The following is a 25380-nucleotide window of genomic DNA, read 5'->3' on the forward strand; positions in this document are numbered from 1 at the left end:
CACATCATTACCCCTCTTTATCCTCCTCTTTGCCATTTCATCCCACTCTTTTGACCACCCCCTGTGCCACATCATACCCCAACATGATGCCAAAAATATATAACCCTTGCCTCAAAAAACAAGCCCCCACATGGCTAAATCACTGGAAAAATAACACATGATGCATACCATTTCTATGTGGTAACACAAAACTTTATTTTCTTCAATAAAACAGACAGAAGGCAGAATTTTTTTGTCCCTATGGTTTAGACAAACAGAATTTACCTGAAGTTCCTCCGATAGAAATTTGAGAATGGGGATCCAGCCAAACATCTTTCAAAGCCTTGAAGTCTGCTAGCAGAATGTCCATGGAAGATGAGGCCTCAGTGGTGCTCAGGACAACTTGTTCGGACTGGATGACAACATTCACTGTTTGCCACTCTTTGAGACATACGCCGGAGGGAAACTTTAATGAATGGCCTAGTTTTCCGAGGAGGGAGACTTCTAGAGCCTGAAGGCAAAATATTGTTATTATTATTATTATTATCAGAATAAAACATAAGGATAAAAAAAAATGTAATACAATAAAAAGGCTGTTACCCGCTTCTCCAAATCCAAAGTTATTGTCAGTGCAGAAATGCTCCCTGCTCCATACAATCCCAGCAAGATCCCACCTTCTTCCAGTACTCGGAAGGAGAGCTGGAGGGTCAGTCTCCAGGAATCTTTGTCCTTTGTTGGAAATGCTACAAACAAGAGGTAAACAATTAACCCCCTAAGAACACAGCGATATTCCCTTTTTGCACTTTAATTTCCCCCCCTTGCCTTTTAATAACCATAAGTCTTTCAGTTTTTCACCTACATACCCATATGATAGCTTGTTTTATGCAGTACAAATTGTGCTTTGTAATGACACCACTCAGTTTATTACCAAATCTACGGAAAAGCCAAATTAAAAAAAAAATAATTGTGTGGCAAAAATAAAAAAAAAATGACTATAGAAAAAAAAACATGTTATCTTTATTCTACAGGTCAATACAATTACAACAATACTCAGTTTATAAAGGTTTTATTTTATTTGACTACTTACAAAAAGTTTTAAAGTTTATAATTTTTTTTAATGAAAATGAGTATGCCTAAAATTGTCCTCTTTTGACCCCTATAACACTTCTATTTATTTTCTTTTAAATACAGGGCTCTTTTTTTTTTTTTTGCTCAATGAGTTGTTTAGATGTTTATGTTTAGATAGGACCTTTTGATCACTTTTTATTTTTATCTTTTTCTGGTACATGAAGTTATTAAAAAGCAGCAAATCTTGTATTTTTTTCCCTATGTTTATGCCATTGACCTTTCGGTTTCATTACATACATTTCTGCATGCGGCGATATCAAATATGTTTGTTTTAACTTTGTATTGTTTAAAATGGGAAAGGGGGGGTGATTTCAACTTTCATTAAGGGAGGAGGTTATATACATATATTAAGAATATTTTTTTTACTATTTTGTTTCCATAGCGGACCATTACATGCGGTCTTTAAATTACAAACACAGTTCAATGCTGCACCATAGCATAGCATTGATCAGTGTTATTGAGGCTCTGCTTCTCCAGTCTACCAAAGCAGCCTGGAGAAGCAGAATAAAGCGCAAGATGGCACAGAGACAGCTATCATGTCAGCTAATCGGGACTCCACGATTGCACTGCAGAGGTTCCGATCAGCTTTAGCATTAGCGGTGAGCCCTGGTTGCTGCTAACAGTAGGTACTCACCATGAGTGAAGCGAACTTTACTTGTGAACTCTCTTTAAAAACCAGTAGAGCGTCCATGGCATGTATGTATGTCATGGGTCGTTAAGGGGTTAAATAGAACCTGTCATCCCTTTCATGGGTCTCCACCCCAATTGCCTGTTTGAGTATAGGGTGATTTCTAATAGTCAAGGCCAGTGGGGCAGTCAAAGGCCACAGGGGACAACCCCGATGACTTGTGGTTCAAGCAGCATGAAAAGGATGACAGGTCACAATTAAAGTGGTAATCCAGCAATAAATATTTATGTCAATGCTAAAGGGGAAGGGAAAAGGGTACGGCAATCCTTATTATAGTAATCTGTAGGGATGCAGACTAGGGGGGGCGCTCAGGCCCTTTACAGCCACTAAGCAATATAACAAATAGGCCTACTTCCATCAAACATTTATACTATAGACCAGGGTTTCCCAACCAGGGTGCCTCCAGCTGTTGCAAAACTACAACTCCCACCTGCAACAGCTGGAGGCTTCATGGTTGGGAAACACTGCTATAAGCACTTTAAAAAAACTTTGCTAAAATATATCTCTCTCTGTGGGGGAGATTTATCAAAGTATTTAGACTGTTTTTTTCCCCATCCAAAATAGTCGCACAGAAAGTCTAAATACAGGCGACTTTTTCGTGACTTTTGCTTTAGAGGATTTTTAGTACATGATGCATTCTAGTCTGTTTTAGATGGAAAAATGCATTGGTGCTGAATTTATCAATAGCGGCTTTACAGTGAAAAGTCACATTGGCCGAAAGTATGCCGAAATGTCAGATCATACTGGAGCAGGTTTATATACAGTCTAAACCATAGATCCCGAAGTCCGTGCGCAGAATTTATCAAGAGCCTTGTGCCTTTTGATAAATTAAGAGCACAATAGACCGGCCTAACCCTCTGTAGGTTGGTCTATACTGATGCGGGACATAGACAGCTTGATAAATCCCCCCCCAATGTGTGTATGTGTGTATGTGTGTGTGTGTGTGTGTATGTATATGTGTGTGCAAATGTATATGTGTGTATGTATGTGTGTATGTTCCAGCATCCCGTCCAAAAAGCTAAAGATATTAACATGAAACTTGGCACACATGTTACTTATATGTCAACAACAAACATAAGATAGGTGATTTAACCCTTACTCAATCCCATTTGACTCGTTTTTGTTTGAAGTCCCATACAAGTCTATGGGAAATATATGTTACTGCATAACTTCCAAACGGCTGGAGATATTTTGATAATACTTGGTCACATGTTGCTTATATGTCCACTTAAAATATAGGATAGTTAATTTAACCCTTAACTACCCCCATTTGTGAGGGGCAGGGTTTATGTTTAAAGTCCCATGCAAATCAATGGGAAATGTATGTTCCCACATAACTTCCGTACGGCTGGAGATATTTCAATAATACTTGGTACACATATTACTTATATGTCAAATAAAAATATATGATAGTTAAATTACCCCCTTACCTACACCCTTATATAAAAGATAGGTTTTTGTTTCAAGTCCCATGCAAGTATATGGGACTTCCGTTACCTTAATCCACAAGCTCCGCTCTGCATCTCCTGTTGAATGTGTCAGTCCGGCTTGCAAGCCACACCCCATCTCACAAAGACACGCCCACTGTTTAAGCCCCACCCCTTTTATTCCCTACCCTTTTTGTGCATCGGTCTGGCTTGCAAATCACTCCCATTCCCACAAAGCCAGGTCCCCTTATCTTTTCAGCTTACAATATCTTCATCACAATACAGTCCCACCTGAGGACAGGATATGGGGTCGGGATATGGGGTCGGGATATGGGGTCGGGATATGGGGTCGGGATATGGGGACGGGATATGGGGACAGGATATGGGGACAGGATAGGAGGACGGGGTATGAAGTCAAAAGCTTCCTCCTTTGTTGATTTTCCTCCCCAACAAGGATTAGGAAGGAAAAACCGGGCAATGCCGGGTACTCAGCTAGTAATAAATAAATAAATAAGAAAACTAAAACTAAAAAGAAAAAGCCCTAACCATGTCGCCAATGATCTCTTAAAGGGATTGTATTATGAAAAGTTGGTGTTGTCTATATGCCCTTTAGGGAATATACAGTGGGGGGGGGGGGGGTAAGTATTTAGTCAGCCACCAATTGTGCAAGTTCTCCCACTTAAAAAAGATGAGAGAGGCTGTAATTTTCATCATAGGTATACCTCAACTACGAGAGTACAGGAAATCACATTGAAGGATTTCTAATGAATTAATTGGTAAATTCCTCGGTAAAAAAAAGTATTTGGTCACCTACAAACAAGAAAGATTTCTGGCTCTCACAGACCTGCAACTTCTTCTTTAACCCCTTAAGGACCGAGCGTCTTTCCACTTTCGTTTTTTCTTTATTACCTTTTAAAAATCATTACCCTTTCAATTTTGCACCTAAAAATCCACATAATGGCTTATTTTTTGCACCACCAATTCTAATTTGTAATGACATCAGTCATTTTACCCAAAAATCGACGGCCAAAACCCGAAAAAAAAAACCATTGTGCGACAAAATTGAAGAAAAAACACCATTTTGTAACTTTTGGGGGCATTTTTATGCAGTACATTTTTTGGTGAAAATGACACCTTATCTTTATTTTGTAGGTCCATACGATTAAAATGATACCCTACTTATATAGGTTGGATTTTGTCTTCTGAAAAAAATCATAACTACATGCACGAAAATTAATATGTTTAAAATTGTCCCCTTCTGACCCCTATAACTTTTTTATTTTTCTGCATACAGGGCAGTATTAGGGCTAATTTTTTTGCGCCGTGATCTGATGTTTTTATCGGCACCATTTTTGTATTGATCTGTAATTTTTTGATTGCTTTTTCATGATAATAAAACGTGACCAGAAATACGCTATTTTGGACTTTGGAATTTTTTCGCGCGTACGCCATTGGCCGAGCGGTTTAATTAATGATATATTTTTATAATTCGGACATTTACAGATGCGGCGATACCACATATGTTTATTTTTATTATGGTTACATATGTTTTATATGGAATTTGGGAAAAGGGGGTGAGTTAAACTTTTAATAAGGGGGTTAATGGGTGTTTTTTAAAACTTTTTATTCAACTTTTTTTTTAACACTTTTAGTCCCCTTAGGGGACTTTTAAGAGGAATCATTAGATTACTCATACAGATCAATGTGCTTTCATAAAACCACATTGATCTGTGTGCTCTGCGCTCAATTGATAAAGCCTGGCCCTGCCAGGCTTTATAATTCACAGCGCAGCAGCCAGCATAGGACATGAAGTAAGCCCTCTGGCTACCTCAACAGTGGAACCCCCCCACTGGACCACCAGGGATGGTTTAAATGTCCCTTTAGATGCCACTGTCAATTTTGACAATGGCAATCTAAAGGGTTAATAGCCAGCCACAGGAATCAGCTGGGGACAGGTATGACGTGGGCTCGAGTCGGGAACCCGTGCAATACAATGGTTGCAACCTCCAACAGTGACACTCCAAACTCCACTATGGCCAAGACCAAAGAGCTGTCGATGGACACCAGAAACAAAATTGTAGGCCTGCACCAGGCTGGGAAGACCGAATCTGCAATAGGCAAGCAGCTTGGTGTGAAGAAATCAACTGTGGGAGCAATTATTAGAAAATGGAGGACATACAAGACCACTGATAATCTCCCTCGATCTGAGGCTCCACGCAAGTCATGCAGTGCCAGACGTGTCCCCCTGCTTAAGCCAGTACATGTCTGGGCCCATCTGAAGTTTTCTAGAGAGAATTTGGATGATCCAGAAGAGGATTGGGATAATGTCATATGGTCAGATGAAACTAAAGTAGAACTTTTGGGTAAAAACTCAACTTGTCGTGTTTGGAGGAGAAAGAATGCTGAGTTGCATCCAAAGAACACCATGCCTACTGTGAAACATGGGGGTGGAAACATCATGCTTTGGAGCTATTTTTTGGCTAAGGGACCAGGACGACTGATCCGTGTAAAGAAAAGAATGAATGGAGCCATGTATTGTGGGATTTTGAGTGAAAACCTCCTTTTATGAGCAAGGGCATTGAAGATGAAACGTGGCTGGGTCTTTCAGCATGACAATGATCCCAAACACACTGCCCGAGCAACGAAGGAGTGGCTTAGCCAGATCCTGGAGTGGCCTAGCCAGTCTCCAGATCTCAAACCCATAGAAAACCTTTGGAGGGAGTTGAAAGTCCGTGTTGCCCAGTGACAGCCCCAAAACATCACTGCTCTGGAGGAGATCTGAATGGAGGAATGGGCCAAAATACCAGCAACAGTGTGTGAAAACCTTGTGAAGACTTACAGAAAACGTTTGACCTCAGTCATTGCCAACAAAGGGTAAATAACAAAGTAATGATATTAACTTTTGTTATTGACCAAATACTTATTTTCCACCATAATTTGCAAATAAATTCTTTATAAATCAGACAATGCGATTTTATGTTTTTTTTTCTCATTATGTCTCTAATAGTTGAGGTATACATATGATGAAAATTACAGGCCTCTCATCTTTTTAAGTGGGAGAACTTGCACAATTGGTGGCTGACTAAATACTTTTTTCCCCCACTGTACATGTTATAGAATTGTGCCTCCCCCCCCCCACCACCACCCTCTGTGAGCAAGACAGACTTGACCTGTGCATGTCTTCCAGCCATTTATCTGGATACTAAACCCTCTAAATATGAATGTGGGTGGACAACTCACCAGATGGTTTGAAGACAGCATAGCCATGAGCAGGAAAGAAGGCTCCAGGTTCCACATTGTGAAAGCAGCGTCGGTTCTCGTCCGTCTCCATTGCATGGTCTAGGGCTTCTGTATTCTTTTTCACCCAAGCCCAGTTTTGCAAACACCCATCCAGAGCAGGAACCAACTAGACAGCACATAGAGAGCACATAGTGACATCAGGTACCCTCTTCTAGAGCAATGGCTTATGCCCAAAGTAATGTGTAGAGTCATTGATTGACGTGCAGAACTTTATATTTCATTTTTTTATATATACATTAACTTGTTAGTTACAGAAAATCAATCGCATCTAAATGCCACATAAAGTCATAGTACCGGCCGGAGAAGCTGCACATCACTGTTTGCAGGAAGATCACCCAGGATGATGCCAAGTGTGGAGGAGCTCGGAGTCACCAGCTCATTCTTCACGTGAAAAGTCAGCATCACCACAACCTCTCCATTCACTCTCACATCAATAGTGTTGATGGTACTATCCACAGTCACCTGCAAGACAGAAAACAATGAAGGCCGACCTTATTTCCAGTGCACAAGACACACTGCTACTGGTGCAACATGGTCATATATCAGGTTAACAGTGCGGGCCCATTCATAAGGTAAATCTATCAATTCCGCTTTAAGCTGTGTGCCCTTGTTCTCAAAGTTAATCCACATTACTGCAAAACCACACGACATAAAACTTTCCAGGCATGATTTTTAAACTAAAATGCAGAATGGAAACCACATCAGGTAGCCAGCATGTGGATGGGCCCCGCTGGATGGATCTAAATCTGCATCCAAAACCACAACAAAATCCACAGCATACAGCATGAAAATGTGCATCGGAAATCTAAAAGTATTCCTGATTTCTAAAGCAGATATGCAATAGCTTTTTCATGGGTGAATGACCTCAAAGGGGAACTCCGATGGAAAAAAAAAATGTTTTAAAATCAACTGGTTCCAGAACGTTAAATAGATTTGTAAAATACTTCCATTTAAAAATCTCAACCCTTTCAGCACTTAGCTGCTGTATACTACAGATATACTACAGAGAAATTGGTGAAGTTATTTCCAGTCTGACCACAGTGCTCTCTGCTGACACCTCTGTCCTTGCCAGGAACTGTCCAGAGCAGGAGAGGTTTGCTATGGGAATTTACTCCTACTCTGAAAGGTTCCTGACACGGACCGAGGTGTCAGCAGAGAGCACGGTGGTCAGACTGAAAAGAACCCCACAATTTTTTCTGTTCCATACAGCATCTGATAAGTACTGGAAGGATTAAGATTTTTTAATTAGTAATTTACAAATCTGTTTATTTTTCTGGCACCATTTGATTTGAAAACATTTGTTTTCCATTTGTTTCCACCGGAGTTCCCCTTTAACAATATATGTTTAAGCTTTTATGTACCATTAAAGGAGAACAATCATGCAGTACAACTTATCCCCAAACCAAAGGATAGGGGATAAGTGGGTAATCGGGGGGGGTCTGATCGCTGGGACCCTCCATGATCAGACACTTATCCCCAGTAGCATTGCTAAGGGGGAGCAGACCGTACCGGGTGACACTATCCACTGGGGTGACACCATAGCGGGAAGTAATCATCCTACAGTGGTGTCACCCCAGACACCCATCACTGCATCTGCCGCCTCCTCCAGGTGCAGAGAGAGGGGCATTATAAAGATATCAGAGGGCACTTGTAATATTAGAGGGGCATTATAAATTACTGTATGGGGCACTGTGAGGCCATTACATGGGGCACGGGAGACATTATTAGTGAGTAAGAGTACAGTTGGGGAATTATTAGTGAGGATCTTAGTAGTTATATCATTATAGTACATTAATACAGTATACTCTGCAAAGATCAGACACATTTGGGAGAAGTCATCATGGCAGTCTGAGTTGGATGAAGAAGAAAAGCGAAAGAGAATGGGGGGCATCAAAACCTGTCCAGAGGAAAAGTTGCTGAGTTGCCCATAGCAACCAATCAGATCGCTTCTTTCATTTTAAAAAAAAATTTTTAAAGGCCTGTGAAAAAGGAAAGAAGCGATCTGATTGGTTGCTACGGCCTCTAGACAGATTTTGATGACTCTATATGTTTTCTGTATGGAATTATTATTAATTCTATTGTTCTTTACAGTTAATACATTATGACTCATTTACTATTGCAAACCCGACATGTTTTGTCGGGTTGTGCGCCAGATTCTATCGCATTGTGCCAGAAATTCTGTCTCCGCCAGAATTCGCACCAGAATTGAAAAAACCCCCGACTAACTCTCCATTTTGCTAAGAAAACCCAAAAAAGGGGCATGACCGTCTGGAAAATGGGGCGTGGTTTCTGAAAAGGGGCGTGTTCCAGACATATTCACAAAAAAACAACATTTACTAAGGTTTCCACAAAAAATGTGGTGGATTTGAGCTGAGGAAAACCCGACAGATCAGAGCAGGTGTAAAAAAAAAAAGCAAAATGTAGGGAAACTTTAGTAAATACCATGGAAAATAAATTGTAGGGAATTAAAACCCACAAGAAACCTACACTCCACTCTTAGTATATAAGGGCCTTTATGTTGCAGGGTGTGGATATATTATATGGTCCTTGTATAGTGCTGTTAGTAAGTACAGGACTGTTTTAACTCCTTAAGGACGTAGGGCGTACCTGTACGCCCTACGCCCGGTCCTAGTGTTTAAAACGGGGTCACGGCGGGTCGGTCCCGGCTGCTAATCATAGCCGGGACCCTGGGCTAACAGCACGTGGCACTGATCGTTGTGCCGCACGCTGTTAACCCTTCAGACGCGGCGATCAAAGTTGACGGCCGTGTCTGAAAACGAAAGTAAACGCTTCTTGCCAGCTCAGTCAGGCTGATCGGGACATCGCAATAAAATCGCGATGTTCCAATCAGCTGGGACGCAGGCGGAGGTCTCCTTACCTTACTCTGCAGCGTTCGATCGTCGATTGATTGCTCCAAGCCTGAGCTACAGGCTTGAGCAATCAAGCCCCTATCTGACTGATCCGTGCAAAGCTATGGCTTTGCAGGGATCAGCATAGGAGATCAGTGTGTGCAGTGTTATGGGTCCCTATGGGAGCTATAACACTGCAAAAAAAAGTGAATTTTTTTTTAACAAAGGTCATTTAACCCCTTCCCTAATAAAAGTTTGAATCACCCCCCTTTTCCCATAAAAAAAACTGTGTAAATAAAAATAAAAATAAACATATGTGGTATCGCCGCGTGCGAAAATGTCCGAACTATAAAAAATTCCAAAGTCCAAAATAGTGTATTTTTGGTCACTTTTTATATCATGAAAAAATGAAGATGAGAATTTTTAACATATAAATTTTCCTGCATGTAGTTATGATTTTTTTCCGAAGTACGACAATATCCAACCTATATAAGTAGGGTATCGTTTTAACCGTATGGTGCTACAGACTAAAGATAAGGTGTTATTTTTACCGACAAATGCACTGCATAGAAATGGAAGCCCCCAAAAGTTACAAAATGAAATTTTTTCTTCAATTTTGTCGCACAATTAATTTTTTTTCCGTTTCGCCGTGGATTTTTGGGTAAAATGACTGATGTCACTGCAAATTAGAGTTGGTGGCGCAAAAAATAAGCCATCATATGGATTTTTAGGTGCAAAATTGAAAGCGTTATGACTTTTAGAAGGTGATGAGGAAAAAATGAAAATGCAGAAACGGAAAAACCCTGAGTCCTTAAGGGGTGAAGCTGTATACGCTGTTATATATAGAAGTTATTTGGCACAGGGCTGACACTTTATTTATTTATTTGGGGGGTAAGCAGTCAGGACATTCCTTGGGGCTTATGCAGAGATTTCGGAGAGGGCCGCAGCAGCATTTAAAGGGGTACTCCGGTGAAAACCTTTTTTTCTTTTAAATCAACTGGTGGCAGAAAGTTAAACATATTTGTAAATTACTTCTATTAAAAAATCTTAATCCTTCCAGTACTTATTAGCTGCTGAATGCTACAGAGGAAATTCCTTTCTTTTTGGAACACTGATGACATCACGAACACAGTGCTCTCTGCTGACATCTCTGTCCATTTTAGCAACCATGCATAGCAGATGTATGCTAAGGGCAGCATGGTGGCTCAGTGGTTAGCACTGCTGCCTTGCAGTGCTGGGGACTTGGGTTCAAATCCCACTAAGGACAACAATAAATAAACCATTATTATTGTTATAATAACGTCAGCAGAGAGAACCGTGGTCGTGATGTCATCAGAGAGCATTCCAAAAAGAAAATAATTTCCTCTGTAGTATTCAGCAGCTAATAAGTACGGGAAGGATTAAGATTTGTTTAATAGAAGTAATTTACAAATATGTTTAACTTTCTGCCACCAGTTGATTTAAAAGAAAAAAGGTTTTCACCGGAGTACCCCTTTAATCCATCAGTCAGATCTTATGCATGTTGTCTATCTAAGATGCTATGCAACATGTGTAGAAAAGCTGTGTAAACCTTCAACGCCACCGCGGCTCCATCAAAATTCTTGGAGTCAGTGCCTTGCAGTTACTTGGGGGGAGGAGGGGGGTGGTGGTGACACCATTTTCTACTGCACCAGGTAGACCCCATGCTATCTAATACTCATCCCCTATCCTTAGGGCCACTCAGGAATGCACAATCTCTATAGACACCAATTCATTTCTGAGTGGATTCTGCAGAAAGAATTGACTTGTCAATTCTTGCTACGGAGGACGGACTTTGAAAATTCTGCCCTGTACATGGTGCAGCAGAATCCCATTGTAAACAATTGGACTGCTGCAACGGAAATTCGCCTGGAAATTCTGCAGCATGAACAAGGCCTAAGACTGCAGCCTGCTGAACCACTGGATGTGCCCACACCACCGATAGGGGAAAAGGCAGAGGAGCACTAAGCTGGAGAAATGAGGTACAAGCACAATACAAGTGGCAAAAGAGGTGACATTATTATTATTATTATTATTATGTGTGTTCTGTCTGTCTGTATGTTTCTAGGGGGCATGTATATTGGTGAAGTATCTCACACATCCCTCACATTATATATATATATATATATATATATATATATATATATATATATATATATATATATATATACATACAGTATCTCCCATAAGTGACTCCACCCCTCACATTATATATCCAGTATCTCCCATAAGTGAGTCCACCCCTCACATTATATATCCAGTATCTCCCATAAGTGAGTCCACCCCTCACATTATATACAGTATCTCCCATAAGTGAGTCCACCCCTCACATTATATATACAGTATCTCCCATAAGTGAGTCCACCCCTCACATTATATATACAGTATCTCCCATAAGTGACTCCACCCCTCACATTATATATACAGTATATCCCATAAGTGAGTCCACCCCTCACATTATATATACAGTATATCCCATAAGTGAGTCCACCCCTCACATTATATATACAGTATCTCCCATAAGTGAGTCCACCCCTCACATTATATATCCAGTATCTCCCATAAGTGAGTCCACCCCTCACATTATATATACAGTATCTCCCCTAAGTGACTCCACCCCTCACATTATATGTACAGTATATCCCATAAGTGAGTCCACCCCTCACATTATATATACAGTATCTCCCATAAGTGAGTCCACCCCTCACATTATATATAGTATCTCCCATAAGTGAGTCCACCCCTCACATTATATATACAGTATCTCCCATAAGTGAGTCCACCCCTCACATTATATATACAGTATATCCCATAAGTGAGTCCACCCCTCACATTATATATAGAGTATCTCCCATAAGTGAGTCCACTCCTCACATTATATATACAGTATATCCCATAAGTGAGTCCACCCCTCACATTATATATACAGTATCTCCCATAAGTGAGTCCACCCCTCACATTATATACAGTATCTCCCATAAGTGAGTCCACCCCTCACATTATATATACAGTATCTCCCATAAGTGAGTCCACCCCTCACATTATATACAGTATCTCCCATAAGTGAGTCCACTCCTCACATTATATATACAGTATATCCCATAAGTGACTCTACCCCTCACATTATATATATACAGTATATCCCATAAGTGAGTCCACCCCTCACATTATATATACAGTATCTCCCATAAGTGACTCCACCCCTCACATTATATACAGTATCTCCCATAAGTGAGTCCACCCCTCACATTATATATACAGTATCTCCCATAAGTGAGTCCACCCCTCACATATACAGTATCTCCCATAAGTGAGTCCACCCCTCACATTATATATATACAGTATCTCCCATAAGTGAGTCCACCCCTCACATTATATACAGTATCTCCCATAAGTGAGTCCACCCCTCACATTATATGTACAGTATCTCCCATAAGTGAGTCCACCACTCACATTATATATACAGTATCTCCCATAAGTGAGTCCACCCCTCACATTATATATACAGTATCTCCCATAAGTGAGTCCACCCCTCACATTATATATACAGTATCTCCCATAAGTGAGTCCACCCCTCACATTATATATACAGTATCTCCCATAAGTGAATCCACCCCTCACATTATATATACAGTATCTCCCATAAGTGAGTCCACCCCTCACATTATATATACAGTATCTCCCATAAGTGACTCCACCCCTCACATTATATACAGTATATCCCATACGTGAGTCCACTCCTCACATTATATATAGTATATCCAATAAGCGAATCCACCCCTCACATTATATATACAGTATCTCCCATAAGTGACTCCACCCCTCACATTATATATACAGTATCTCCCATAAGTGACTCCACCCCTCACATTATATATAGAGTATCTCCCATAAGTGAGTCCACCCCTCACATTATATATACAGTATCTCCCATAAGTGAGTCCACCCCTCACATTATATATACAGTATCTCCCATAAGTGACTCCACCCCTCACATTATATATACAGTATCTCCCATAAGTGACTCCACCCCTCACATTATATATACAGTATCTCCCATAAGTGAGTCCACCCCTCACATTATATATACAGTATCTCCCATAAGTGAGTCCACCCCTCACATTATATATACAGTATCTCCCATAAGTGAGTCCACCCCTCACATTATATATACAGTATCTCCCATAAGTGAGTCCACCCCTCACATTATATATACAGTATCTCCCATAAGTGAGTCCACCCCTCACATTATATATACAGTATCTCCCATAAGTGACTCCACCCCTCACATTATATACAGTATCTCCCATAAGTGAGTCCACCCCTCACATTATATATACAGTATCTCCCATAAGTGAGTCCACCCCTCACATTATATATACAGTATCTCCCATAAGTGAGTCCACCCCTCACATTATATATACAGTATATCCCATAAGTGAGTCCACCCCTCACATTATATATACAGTATCTCCCATAAGTGAGTCCACCCCTCACATTATATATACAGTATATCCCATAAGTGAGTCCACTCCTCACATTATATACAGTATCTCCCATAAGTGAGTCCACCCCTCACATTATATATACAGTATGTCCCATAAGTGAGTCCACTCCTCACATTATATATATAGTATCTCCCATATGTGAGTCCACCCCTCACATTATATACAGTATCTCCCATAAGTGAGTCCACCCCTCACATTATATACAGTATCTCCCATAAGTGAGTCCACCCCTCACATTATATACAGTATCTCCCATAAGTGAGTCCACCCCTCACATTATATATACAGGATCTCCCATAAGTGAGTCCACCCCTCACATTATATATACAGTATCTCCCATAAGTTAGTCCACCCCTCACATTATAAATACAGTATCTCCCATAAGTGAGTCCACCCCTCACATTATATATACAGTATCTCCCATAAGTGAGTCCACCCCTCACATTATATATACAGTATCTCCCATAAGTGAGTCCACCCCTCACATTATATACAGTATCTCCCATAAGTGAGTCCACCCCTCACATTATATATACAGTATCTCCCATAAGTGACTCCACCTCTCACATTATATATACAGTATCTCCCATAAGTGAGTCCACCCCTCACATTATATACAGTATCTCCCATAAGTGAGTCCACCCCTCACATTATATATACAGTATCTCCCATAAGTGAGTCCACCCCTCACATTATATATACAGTATCTCCCATAAGTGACTCCACCCCTCACATTATATATACAGTATATCCCATAAGTGAGTCCACCCCTCACATTATATATACAGTATATCCCATAAGTGAGTCCACCCCTCACATTATATATACAGTATCTCCCATAAGTGAGTCCACCCCTCACATTATATATCCAGTATCTCCCATAAGTGAGTCCACCCCTCACATTATATATACAGTATCTCCCCTAAGTGACTCCACCCCTCACATTATATGTACAGTATATCCCATAAGTGAGTCCACCCCTCACATTATATATACAGTATCTCCCATAAGTGAGTCCACCCCTCACATTATATATAGTATCTCCCATAAGTGAGTCCACCCCTCACATTATATATACAGTATCTCCCATAAGTGAGTCCACCCCTCACATTATATATACAGTATATCCCATAAGTGAGTCCACCCCTCACATTATATATAGAGTATCTCCCATAAGTGAGTCCACTCCTCACATTATATATACAGTATATCCCATAAGTGAGTCCACCCCTCACATTATATATACAGTATCTCCCATAAGTGAGTCCACCCCTCACATTATATACAGTATCTCCCATAAGTGAGTCCACCCCTCACATTATATATACAGTATCTCCCATAAGTGAGTCCACCCCTCACATTATATACAGTATCTCCCATAAGTGAGTCCACTCCTCACATTATATATACAGTATATCCCATAAGTGACTCTACCCCTCACATTATATATATACAGTATATCCCATAAGTGAGTCCACCCCTCACATTATATATACAGTATCTCCCATAAGTGACTCCACCCCTCACATTATATACAGTATCTCCCATAAGTGAGTCCACCCCTCACATTATATATACAGTATCTCCCATAAGTGAGTCCACCCCTCACATATACAGTATCTCCCATAAGTGAGTCCACCCCTCACATTATATATATACAGTATCTCCCATAAGTGAGTCCACCCCTCACATTATATACAGTATCTCCCATAAGTGAGTCCACCCCTCACATTATATGTACAGTATCTCCCATAAGTGAGTCCACCACTCACATTATATATACAGTATCTCCCATAAGTGAGTCCACCCCTCACATTATATATACAGTATCTCCCATAAGTGAGTCCACCCCTCACATTATATATACAGTATCTCCCATAAGTGAGTCCACCCCTCACATTATATATACAGTATCTCCCATAAGTGAATCCACCCCTCACATTATATATACAGTATCTCCCATAAGTGAGTCCACCCCTCACATTATATATACAGTATCTCCCATAAGTGACTCCACCCCTCACATTATATACAGTATATCCCATACGTGAGTCCACTCCTCACATTATATATAGTATATCCAATAAGCGAATCCACCCCTCACATTATATATACAGTATCTCCCATAAGTGACTCCACCCCTCACATTATATATACAGTATCTCCCATAAGTGACTCCACCCCTCACATTATATATAGAGTATCTCCCATAAGTGAGTCCACCCCTCACATTATATATACAGTATCTCCCATAAGTGAGTCCACCCCTCACATTATATATACAGTATCTCCCATAAGTGACTCCACCCCTCACATTATATATACAGTATCTCCCATAAGTGACTCCACCCCTCACATTATATATACAGTATCTCCCATAAGTGAGTCCACCCCTCACATTATATATACAGTATCTCCCATAAGTGAGTCCACCCCTCACATTATATATACAGTATCTCCCATAAGTGAGTCCACCCCTCACATTATATATACAGTATCTCCCATAAGTGAGTCCACCCCTCACATTATATATACAGTATCTCCCATAAGTGAGTCCACCCCTCACATTATATATACAGTATCTCCCATAAGTGACTCCACCCCTCACATTATATACAGTATCTCCCATAAGTGAGTCCACCCCTCACATTATATATACAGTATCTCCCATAAGTGAGTCCACCCCTCACATTATATATACAGTATCTCCCATAAGTGAGTCCACCCCTCACATTATATATACAGTATATCCCATAAGTGAGTCCACCCCTCACATTATATATACAGTATCTCCCATAAGTGAGTCCACCCCTCACATTATATATACAGTATATCCCATAAGTGAGTCCACTCCTCACATTATATACAGTATCTCCCATAAGTGAGTCCACCCCTCACATTATATATACAGTATGTCCCATAAGTGAGTCCACTCCTCACATTATATATATAGTATCTCCCATATGTGAGTCCACCCCTCACATTATATACAGTATCTCCCATAAGTGAGTCCACCCCTCACATTATATACAGTATCTCCCATAAGTGAGTCCACCCCTCACATTATATACAGTATCTCCCATAAGTGAGTCCACCCCTCACATTATATATACAGGATCTCCCATAAGTGAGTCCACCCCTCACATTATATATACAGTATCTCCCATAAGTTAGTCCACCCCTCACATTATAAATACAGTATCTCCCATAAGTGAGTCCACCCCTCACATTATATATACAGTATCTCCCATAAGTGAGTCCACCCCTCACATTATATATACAGTATCTCCCATAAGTGAGTCCACCCCTCACATTATATATACAGTATCTCCCATAAGTGAGTCCACCCCTCACATTATATATACAGTATCTCCCATAAGTGAGTCCACCCCTCACATTATATATACAGTATCTCCCATAAGTGACTCCACCCCTCACATTATATACAGTATCTCCCATAAGTGACTCCACCCCTCACATTATATACAGTATCTCCCATAAGTGACTCCACCCCTCACATTATATACAGTATCTCCCATAAGTGAGTCCACCCCTCACATTATATACAGTATCTCCCATAAGTGAGTCCACCCCTCACATTATATACAGTATCTCCCATAAGTGAGTCCACCCCTCACATTATATACAGTATCTCCCATAAGTGAGTCCACCCCTCACATTATATACAGTATCTCCCATAAGTGAGTCCACCCCTCACATTATATATACAGTATCTCCCATAAGTGACTCCACCCCTCACATTATATACAGTATCTCCCATAAGTGACTCCACCCCTCACATTATATATACAGTATCTCCCATAAGTGAGTCCACCCCTCACATTACATACAGTATCTCCCATAAGTGAGTCCACCCCTCACATTATATACAGTATATCCCATAAGTGAGTCCACCCCTCACATTATATACAGTATCTCCCCTAAGTGAGTCCACCCCTCACATTATATATACAGTATATCCCATAAGTGAGTCCTCCCCTCACATTATATATACAGTATCTCCCATAAGTGACTCCACCCCTCACATTATATATACAGTATCTCCCATAAGTGACTCCACCCCTCACATTATATATATACAGTATATCCCATAAGTGACTCCACCCCTCACATTATATATACAGTATATTCCATAAGTGAGTCCACCCCTCACATTATATATACAGTATCTCCCATAAGTGAGTCCACCCCTCACATTATATATACAGTATCTCCCATAAGTGACTCCACCCCTCACATTATATGTACAGTATCTCCCATAAGTGAGTCCTCCCCTCACATTATATATACAGTATCTCCCATAAGTGAGTCCACCCCTCACATTATATATACAGTATCTCCCATAAGTGACTCCACCCCTCACATTATATATACAGTATCTCCCATAAGTGAGTCCACCCCTCACATTATATATACAGTATCTCCCATAAGTGACTCCACCCCTCACATTATATATACAGTATCTCCCATAAGTGAGTCCACCCCTCACATTATATATACAGTATCTCCCATAAGTGAGTCCACCCCTCACATTATATATACAGTATCTCCCATAAGTGACTCCACCCCTCACATTATATACAGTATCTCCCATAAGTGAGTCCACCCCTCACATTATATATACAGTATCTCCCATAAGTGGCTCCACCCCTCACATTATATATACAGTATCTCCCATAAGTGAGTCCACCCCTCACATTATATACAGTATCTCCCATAAGTGAGTCCACCCCTCACATTATATATACAGTATCTCCTATAAGTGAGTCCACCCCTCACATTATATATACAGTATCTCCCATAAGCGAGTCCACCCCTCACATTATATACAGTATCTCCCATAAGTGAGTCCACCCCTCCCATTATATATACAGTATCTCCCCTAAGTGACTCCACCCCTCACATTATATACAGTATCTCCCATAAGTGAGTCCACCCTCACATTATATATACAGTATATCCCATAAGTGAGTCCACCCCTCACATTATATATACAGTATATCCCATAAGTGAGTCCACCCCTCACATTATATATACAGTATCTCCCCTAAGTGAGTCCACCCCTCACATTATATATACAGTATCTCCCCTAAGTGAGTCCACCCCTCACATTATATATACAGTATTTCCCATAAGTGAGTCCACCACTCACATTATATATACAGTATCTCCCATAAGTGAGTCCACCCCTCACATTACATACAGTATCTCCCCTAAGTGAGTCCACCCCTCACATTATATATACAGTATATCCCATAAGTGACTCCACCCCTCACATTATATATACAGTATCTCCCATAAGTGAGTCCACCCCTCACATTACATACAGTATCTCCCATAAGTGAGTCCACCCCTCACATTATATACAGTATCTCCCCTAAGTGAGTCCACCCCTCACATTATATATACAGTATATCCCATAAGTGAGTCCTCCCCTCACATTATATATACAGTATCTCCCATAAGTGACTCCACCCCTCACATTATATATACAGTATCTCCCATAAGTGACTCCACCCCTCACATTATATACAGTATCTCCCATAAGTGAGTCCACCCCTCACATTATATATACAGTATCTCCCATAAGTGGGTCCACCCCTCACATTATATATACAGTATCTCCCATAAGTGAGTCCACCCCTCACATTATATATACAGTATCTCCCCTAAGTGAGTCCACCCCTCACATTATATATACAGTATCTCCCCTAAGTGAGTCCACCCCTCACATTATATATACAGTATCTCCCCTAAGTGAGTCCACCCCTCACATTATATATACAGTATATCCCATAAGTGAGTCCACCCCTCACATTATATATACAGTATCTCCCCTAAGTGAGTCCACCCCTCACATTATATATACAGTATCTCCCCTAAGTGAGTCCACCCCTCACATTATATATACAGTATCTCCCCTAAGTGAGTCCACCCCTCACATTATATATACAGTATCTCCCCTAAGTGAGTCCACCCCTCACATTATATATACAGTATATCCCATAAGTGAGTCCACCCCTCACATTATATATACAGTATCTCCCCTAAGTGAGTCCACCCCTCACATTATATATACAGTATCTCCCCTAAGTGAGTCCACCCCTCACATTATATATACAGTATCTCCCCTAAGTGAGTCCACCCCTCACATTATATATACAGTATATCCCATAAGTGAGTCCACCACTCACATTATATATACAGTATCTCCCCTAAGTGAGTCCACCCCTCACATTATATACAGTGGACCTCATTTACTAAGCAGAAACCAGTTTTTGTTGGGTTATTTTGGCACAAAGTGTCTGTGACATGTCTGCGTCAGTGTGTGACAGTGTGTGCCAGGAAAATCCAACAAACCCGACATTGCACTGTGAAAAGTTGAAAAGGGGCGTGGTCTGTCGCATAGTGGGAGTGGTCGGCCCAAAAAGCTTGGGGTTCGCAAAGCCCTGCCGCCAATATGCCTATCCTCACTGTTAGTGCTGGGACCGCAGAGTAATAAGACACAACGGTCTGCAGAGTGTGCGCCCCTGCTGGCTCTGATGTGCGTGTGTGAATTCACAAAGTGAGTGCTCACTCCCTCCATCTGACACCTCTGTGCACATGTGCAGTGCTAGAGGCAGGGAGTGAGCGAGCTCTCAGCCTTTAACACCGCACATGCTTATAGAGGTGTCAGATGGTGGCAGCGGGCACTTACGGAGGGAGCAAGTGCTTGCTCTGTCTGAAACAGCAGAGAAAGGCCAAGTGTCAAAACGCGTCCTGTTAAGACTGAGAATATGAAATAAACCTCCTATTTGCTTGAAGTTTATGGTGAGTGCTGGGATTACTTTTCTACTATGCTCTGGATTTAACCTATCCACATGAACCACCGATGCTACTCGGAAGTGCCGACTCTCCACCTTTCTCACTATTGGTAGTAGTCTGGGCGATGAAAAATGTGTGACAATTGTGCTTTAAAGTTGTGAAGCTTTCAACGCCTGCTCATATGGGAATCCAAGGCCTCGGAATCCTTTGACAGGACACGTTGTGCAGGCCTGTAAACAACTCTATATGATTATAGGATCAGAGACGTATGTAGTTTTCTTACAAAATAAATGCTCCATCTTACCTTCCTCCATTTTCCATCGCTCACATCCGGACCCCATTTGGAGAGAACCATCTGTCCATTTCCATTACTCATCTGGACCTCTATATGACGATCCCGAACCCCAAGTACAAACCAGTTATCTTTCCCAACATCTCCGTAAAAGATGATGCCTTCTGGGTCAAAGGTCCGGAAATCAAAGGAGGAAAGATTACTGTGAAGTAAAGGACAGCCAAGGCATTAGACCAAATGTGCAAATATGTGTGTGTGTGTGTGTGTGTGTGTATGTGTGTATATATATATATATATATATATATATATATATATATATATATATATACATACATACACACACACACACACACACACATACATATATATATATATATATATATATATATATATACAGGCATTCAGCATCTAGTCTGCATCATCTATAATACAATATTTCCACATAGGGAATTGCAACATATGTGCCTTAGATATAAAACAAGGCAATACCTAAAGATGCTCTTGTCGACAGCTATCATTTGTTTGGCCACTATCTTTTCCATTCCCCACATACACAGTTTGACTTGGCCAAATGTTTGTGTTCTCAGTGGAGAGGGGAGGGGTAGGTACCAACACAGAGTGACCATCCCTGGTACAAGTACCCTGGGCATATGCCCTGCCAACCCCTCTAGCAATGTTGAATGGCCAAGTCAAAATCTAGATTATCCTATTAGGCAAGTTAGGTCAACCCCCCCTTAGATAGTACAATGAGTGGTGATGCATACAGGGTACTCAGTATTGTATACAGGAACAGGGAACAGGAATCTCTGCTCCTGTACTTTACAACATCTACCTATATAAATAGACCTAATAGGGGGATTCCCTATCTACCCACCTACTGGATAGTTTTTCATATATCTACCCACCTCCCTAACTACCTACTTGAGGTTTCTAACTATGAGGGGGGGGGGCACCAGTTGGTTTAAAAAAAAAAAGTTTTCCACCGGAGTACCCCTTTAAATACTGGACATATACTGCAGGTACCACTCAAATACTGGACATGTACCGCATGTGCCACTTATATACTGGATATATATTTATATATTGCATGTGCCACTCACATACTGGACATAAACAGTACTGTACCACATGTGCCACTCACATACTTCATATATACCGTATGTGCCACTCACATACTTCATATATACCGTATGTGCCACTCACATACTTAATGGGGTAGTCCAGTGCTGAAAAACGTATCCCCTATCCTAAGGAGGATAAATTTCAGATCGCGGGGGTTCCGACCGCTGGGGCCCCCCACAATCTCCTGTATGGGGGCCCGGCTCGCTGGCCAGATAGGGGATGTCGACCACCGCACAAAGCGGTGGCATACACGCTCCCTCAATACAGTGCTATGGCAGAGCCAGAGATTGCCGAAGGCAGCGCTCCGGCTCTGCCATAGAGTTATATTGAGGGGGCGTGTCAGCCGCTGCTTTGTGCGGTGGTCAACACGCCCACTTCCCGCGGGCTGCCCGGGCCCCATACAGGAGATCGCGGGGGGCCCCAGCAGTTGGATCCCCCGCGATCTGAAACTTATCTCCTATCCTTAGGATAGGGGATACGTTTTTCAGCACTGAATATCTCCTTTAATATACACCGCATGTGCCACTCACATACTTCATATATACCACATGTGCCAGTAATACTGGGCATATACCAAATATGCCACTCACTTACTGGAAATATACTGCATGTGCCACTCACATACTGGACATATACCCCATAATCCACTCACATACTGGACATATACCCCATAATCCACTCACATACTGACCATATACTGCTGGTACCACTCACATACTGCTCATGTACCTCATGTGCCAGTCATATACTGGACACATACTGCAATATTCTGCATATGCCACTCACATACTGGACACATACTGCAATATTCTGCATATGCCACTCACATACTGGACACATACTGCAATATTCTGCATATGCCACTCACATACTGGACACATACTGCAATATTCTGCATATGCCACTCACATACTGGACACATACTGCAATATTCTGCATATGCCACTCACATACTGGACACATACTGCAATATTCTGCATATGCCACTCACATACTGGACATATACAGCATTTGCCACTCATATACACATATAGTATGTGTTCGACACATACTGGCCATATACCGCATGTTCCATTCACAGACACATACTGCATATACCACCCACCCAAATACTGGTCATATACAGCTGGTGCCACTCACAAATACTGGACATATATCTCATAAGTCACTCACATACTGGACATATACCTCATGTGCCTCTCACGTACCTACAGTATGTTAGAATATTAACAAGAATAATATAATACAGTGATCCCTCAACTTACAATGGCCTCAACATACAATGGTTTCAACATACAATGGTCTTTTCTGGACCATCGTAAGTTGAAACCAGACTCAACATACAATGCTACATACAGTCCAGATCTGTAAAACGTGTCAATGGCTGGAAGAACCAACCAATCAGAATGGGCATTCACTGGTAAAACACCTGTATTACTGAAGTGTATACACTGACTGGTGTCTGGTAGCGCCCCCTACAGTACAGGAAGGTATTACATGTTCTGTACTCTTTACCTGTACCAGGCTTAGCTGCTCCTTTGGACACCAGGTGAGGGTGACTCCATTACTTTTTTAGGACACTGGGGCAGATTTATCAAAACCTGTGCAGAGGAAGAGTGGTGTAGTTGCCCATAGCAACCAATCAGATTGCTTCTTTCATTTTCCACAGGCCTCTAAAGAGGCCTGTGGAAAATGAAAGAAGCGATCTGATTGGTTGCTATGGGCAACTACACCACTCTTCCTCTGCACAGGTTTTGATAAATCTCCCCAACTGTGTGTACTGTACAGGACTCCGAAGAAGCTCCTGTCCTCTCCATAGACCAGCGTTTCCCAAGCAGAGTGCCCCCAGCTGTTGCAAAACTAAACTCCCAGCATGCCCGGACAGCCAAAGGCTGTCCGGGCATGCTGGGAGTTGTAGTTTTGCAACAGCTGGAGGCTCCCTTCTTGGGAAACACTGACATAGACAGTGATTTACAGCTCCCAGCAGATATTTCCAACTTTTATACGTAAGAACTTGCTTTATCTATATTAGTTATCCTCTTATTTTTCTTTAATCCTCACTTTTTCCTATTTTTGGATGACATTTTGGTGCCTTCAGAACCAATTACCAGGTTTCCATAGAGTTCTGGTCTCAACATACAATGGTTTCAACATACAATGGTAATCCCAGAACCAATTAATATTGTAACTTGAGGGACTACTGTACCTTGTTAGTTCGGAAAGTTGGAATTCCAGGCGCAGGACCCTCTGAGCATCACCATTCCCTATGTACAAACTCTCTGAGGATCTCACCAGCTTCTCAATAGAACAAGACTCCTAGAAAACATTCTCCAAGGTAAGTGAAAAACCTTCATTGTCATAGTCCAATGGATGTCACATAAAGCCTGTTGGGCTGGGTTCTCACTGCGCATTTTGGCTAGTAAACTCTTATCTCTCAATGTGACTTCACCGACTGGGACAAAAAGCGCAATAAAAAAAGTGCAACTAAAATGCCCAGTGTGAACCCGTCCTAAGGGAAAACCTCTGAATTACAGAATTAGCAGAGCTGAGTTTCTCATTTGGCGCAACTCATCTTTATAGAATGTGTTATCGTTTGTTCTGTACGAGCCTGCGAGTAAATCTACTATATACACACACACTTTTTTTAATTTTCCAAAAATCAAATCATACAAAAAAAAAAAGGTGTAAAAATGTCCTGTCATGTATTTCATTATAAAATATACAATACATCATATACCATTTAAAACAAATATTGATGGACATTTTAAGAAAACAATCAAGATTAGAATACGTAACACTCTGCACTCTATCTAGTAAAGGTTTTTTTTCGTGTTTTTTTTTTTCCCATAAACATGGAACCCATCTCTGGGACCTGCACCTATATCAAGAACAGGAGTCCCCCCAAACCCTCCTACTGCCCCCATATCTTGCCAGAAATCTTTATTCACTTATTTGGGAGTTATAGAAACAACCACATAGATACGTCTCTCAGATGGACCAACAACTACCAGACATTTATAGAATATCCTGTGGCTATGCCATACATGGCGGAGATAGAAATACCCTTTCAAAGCTCTACAGGTTACTCCGCATCAGTGTTTCCCAACCAGGGTGCCTCCAGCTGTCGCAAAACTACAACTCCCAGCATGCCCGGACAGCCTTTGGCTGTCCGGGCATGCTAGAAGTTGTAGCTTTGCAACAGCTGGAGGCACGCTGGGTAGGAAACACCGATCTACAGGAAAAC

The 25380-nt window shown here is 41.2% G+C and overlaps 1 protein-coding gene across 4 annotated transcripts in view; it reads right to left on the reverse strand.

Moving 5' to 3' along the window:
* The window catches only part of SHBG (sex hormone binding globulin), a 30030-nt gene that overhangs the window by 2043 nt on the left and 2607 nt on the right, over window positions 1-25380 (reverse strand). For 2 of the 4 annotated variants that reach the window (XM_056564472.1, XM_056564471.1), the window contains exons 2-7: window positions 24343-24452; window positions 21027-21216; window positions 6817-6984; window positions 6463-6628; window positions 580-722; window positions 265-490 (exon numbers count right to left, since the gene is read on the reverse strand). In XM_056564472.1, the coding sequence (XP_056420447.1) occupies window positions 265-490; window positions 580-722; window positions 6463-6628; window positions 6817-6984; window positions 21027-21216; window positions 24343-24452 (1003 nt within the window). Of the gene's footprint in view, window positions 1-264; window positions 491-579; window positions 723-6462; window positions 6629-6816; window positions 6985-21026; window positions 21217-22865; window positions 22886-23127; window positions 23197-24342; window positions 24453-25380 lie in introns of those variants that run through there. The other 2 variants (XM_056564474.1, XM_056564475.1) reach the window with 2 other exon arrangements.

Source organism: Hyla sarda, chromosome 3 (genome assembly GCF_029499605.1).
Source record: "Hyla sarda isolate aHylSar1 chromosome 3, aHylSar1.hap1, whole genome shotgun sequence".
In the NCBI taxonomy this organism is placed as follows: domain Eukaryota; kingdom Metazoa; phylum Chordata; class Amphibia; order Anura; family Hylidae; genus Hyla; species Hyla sarda.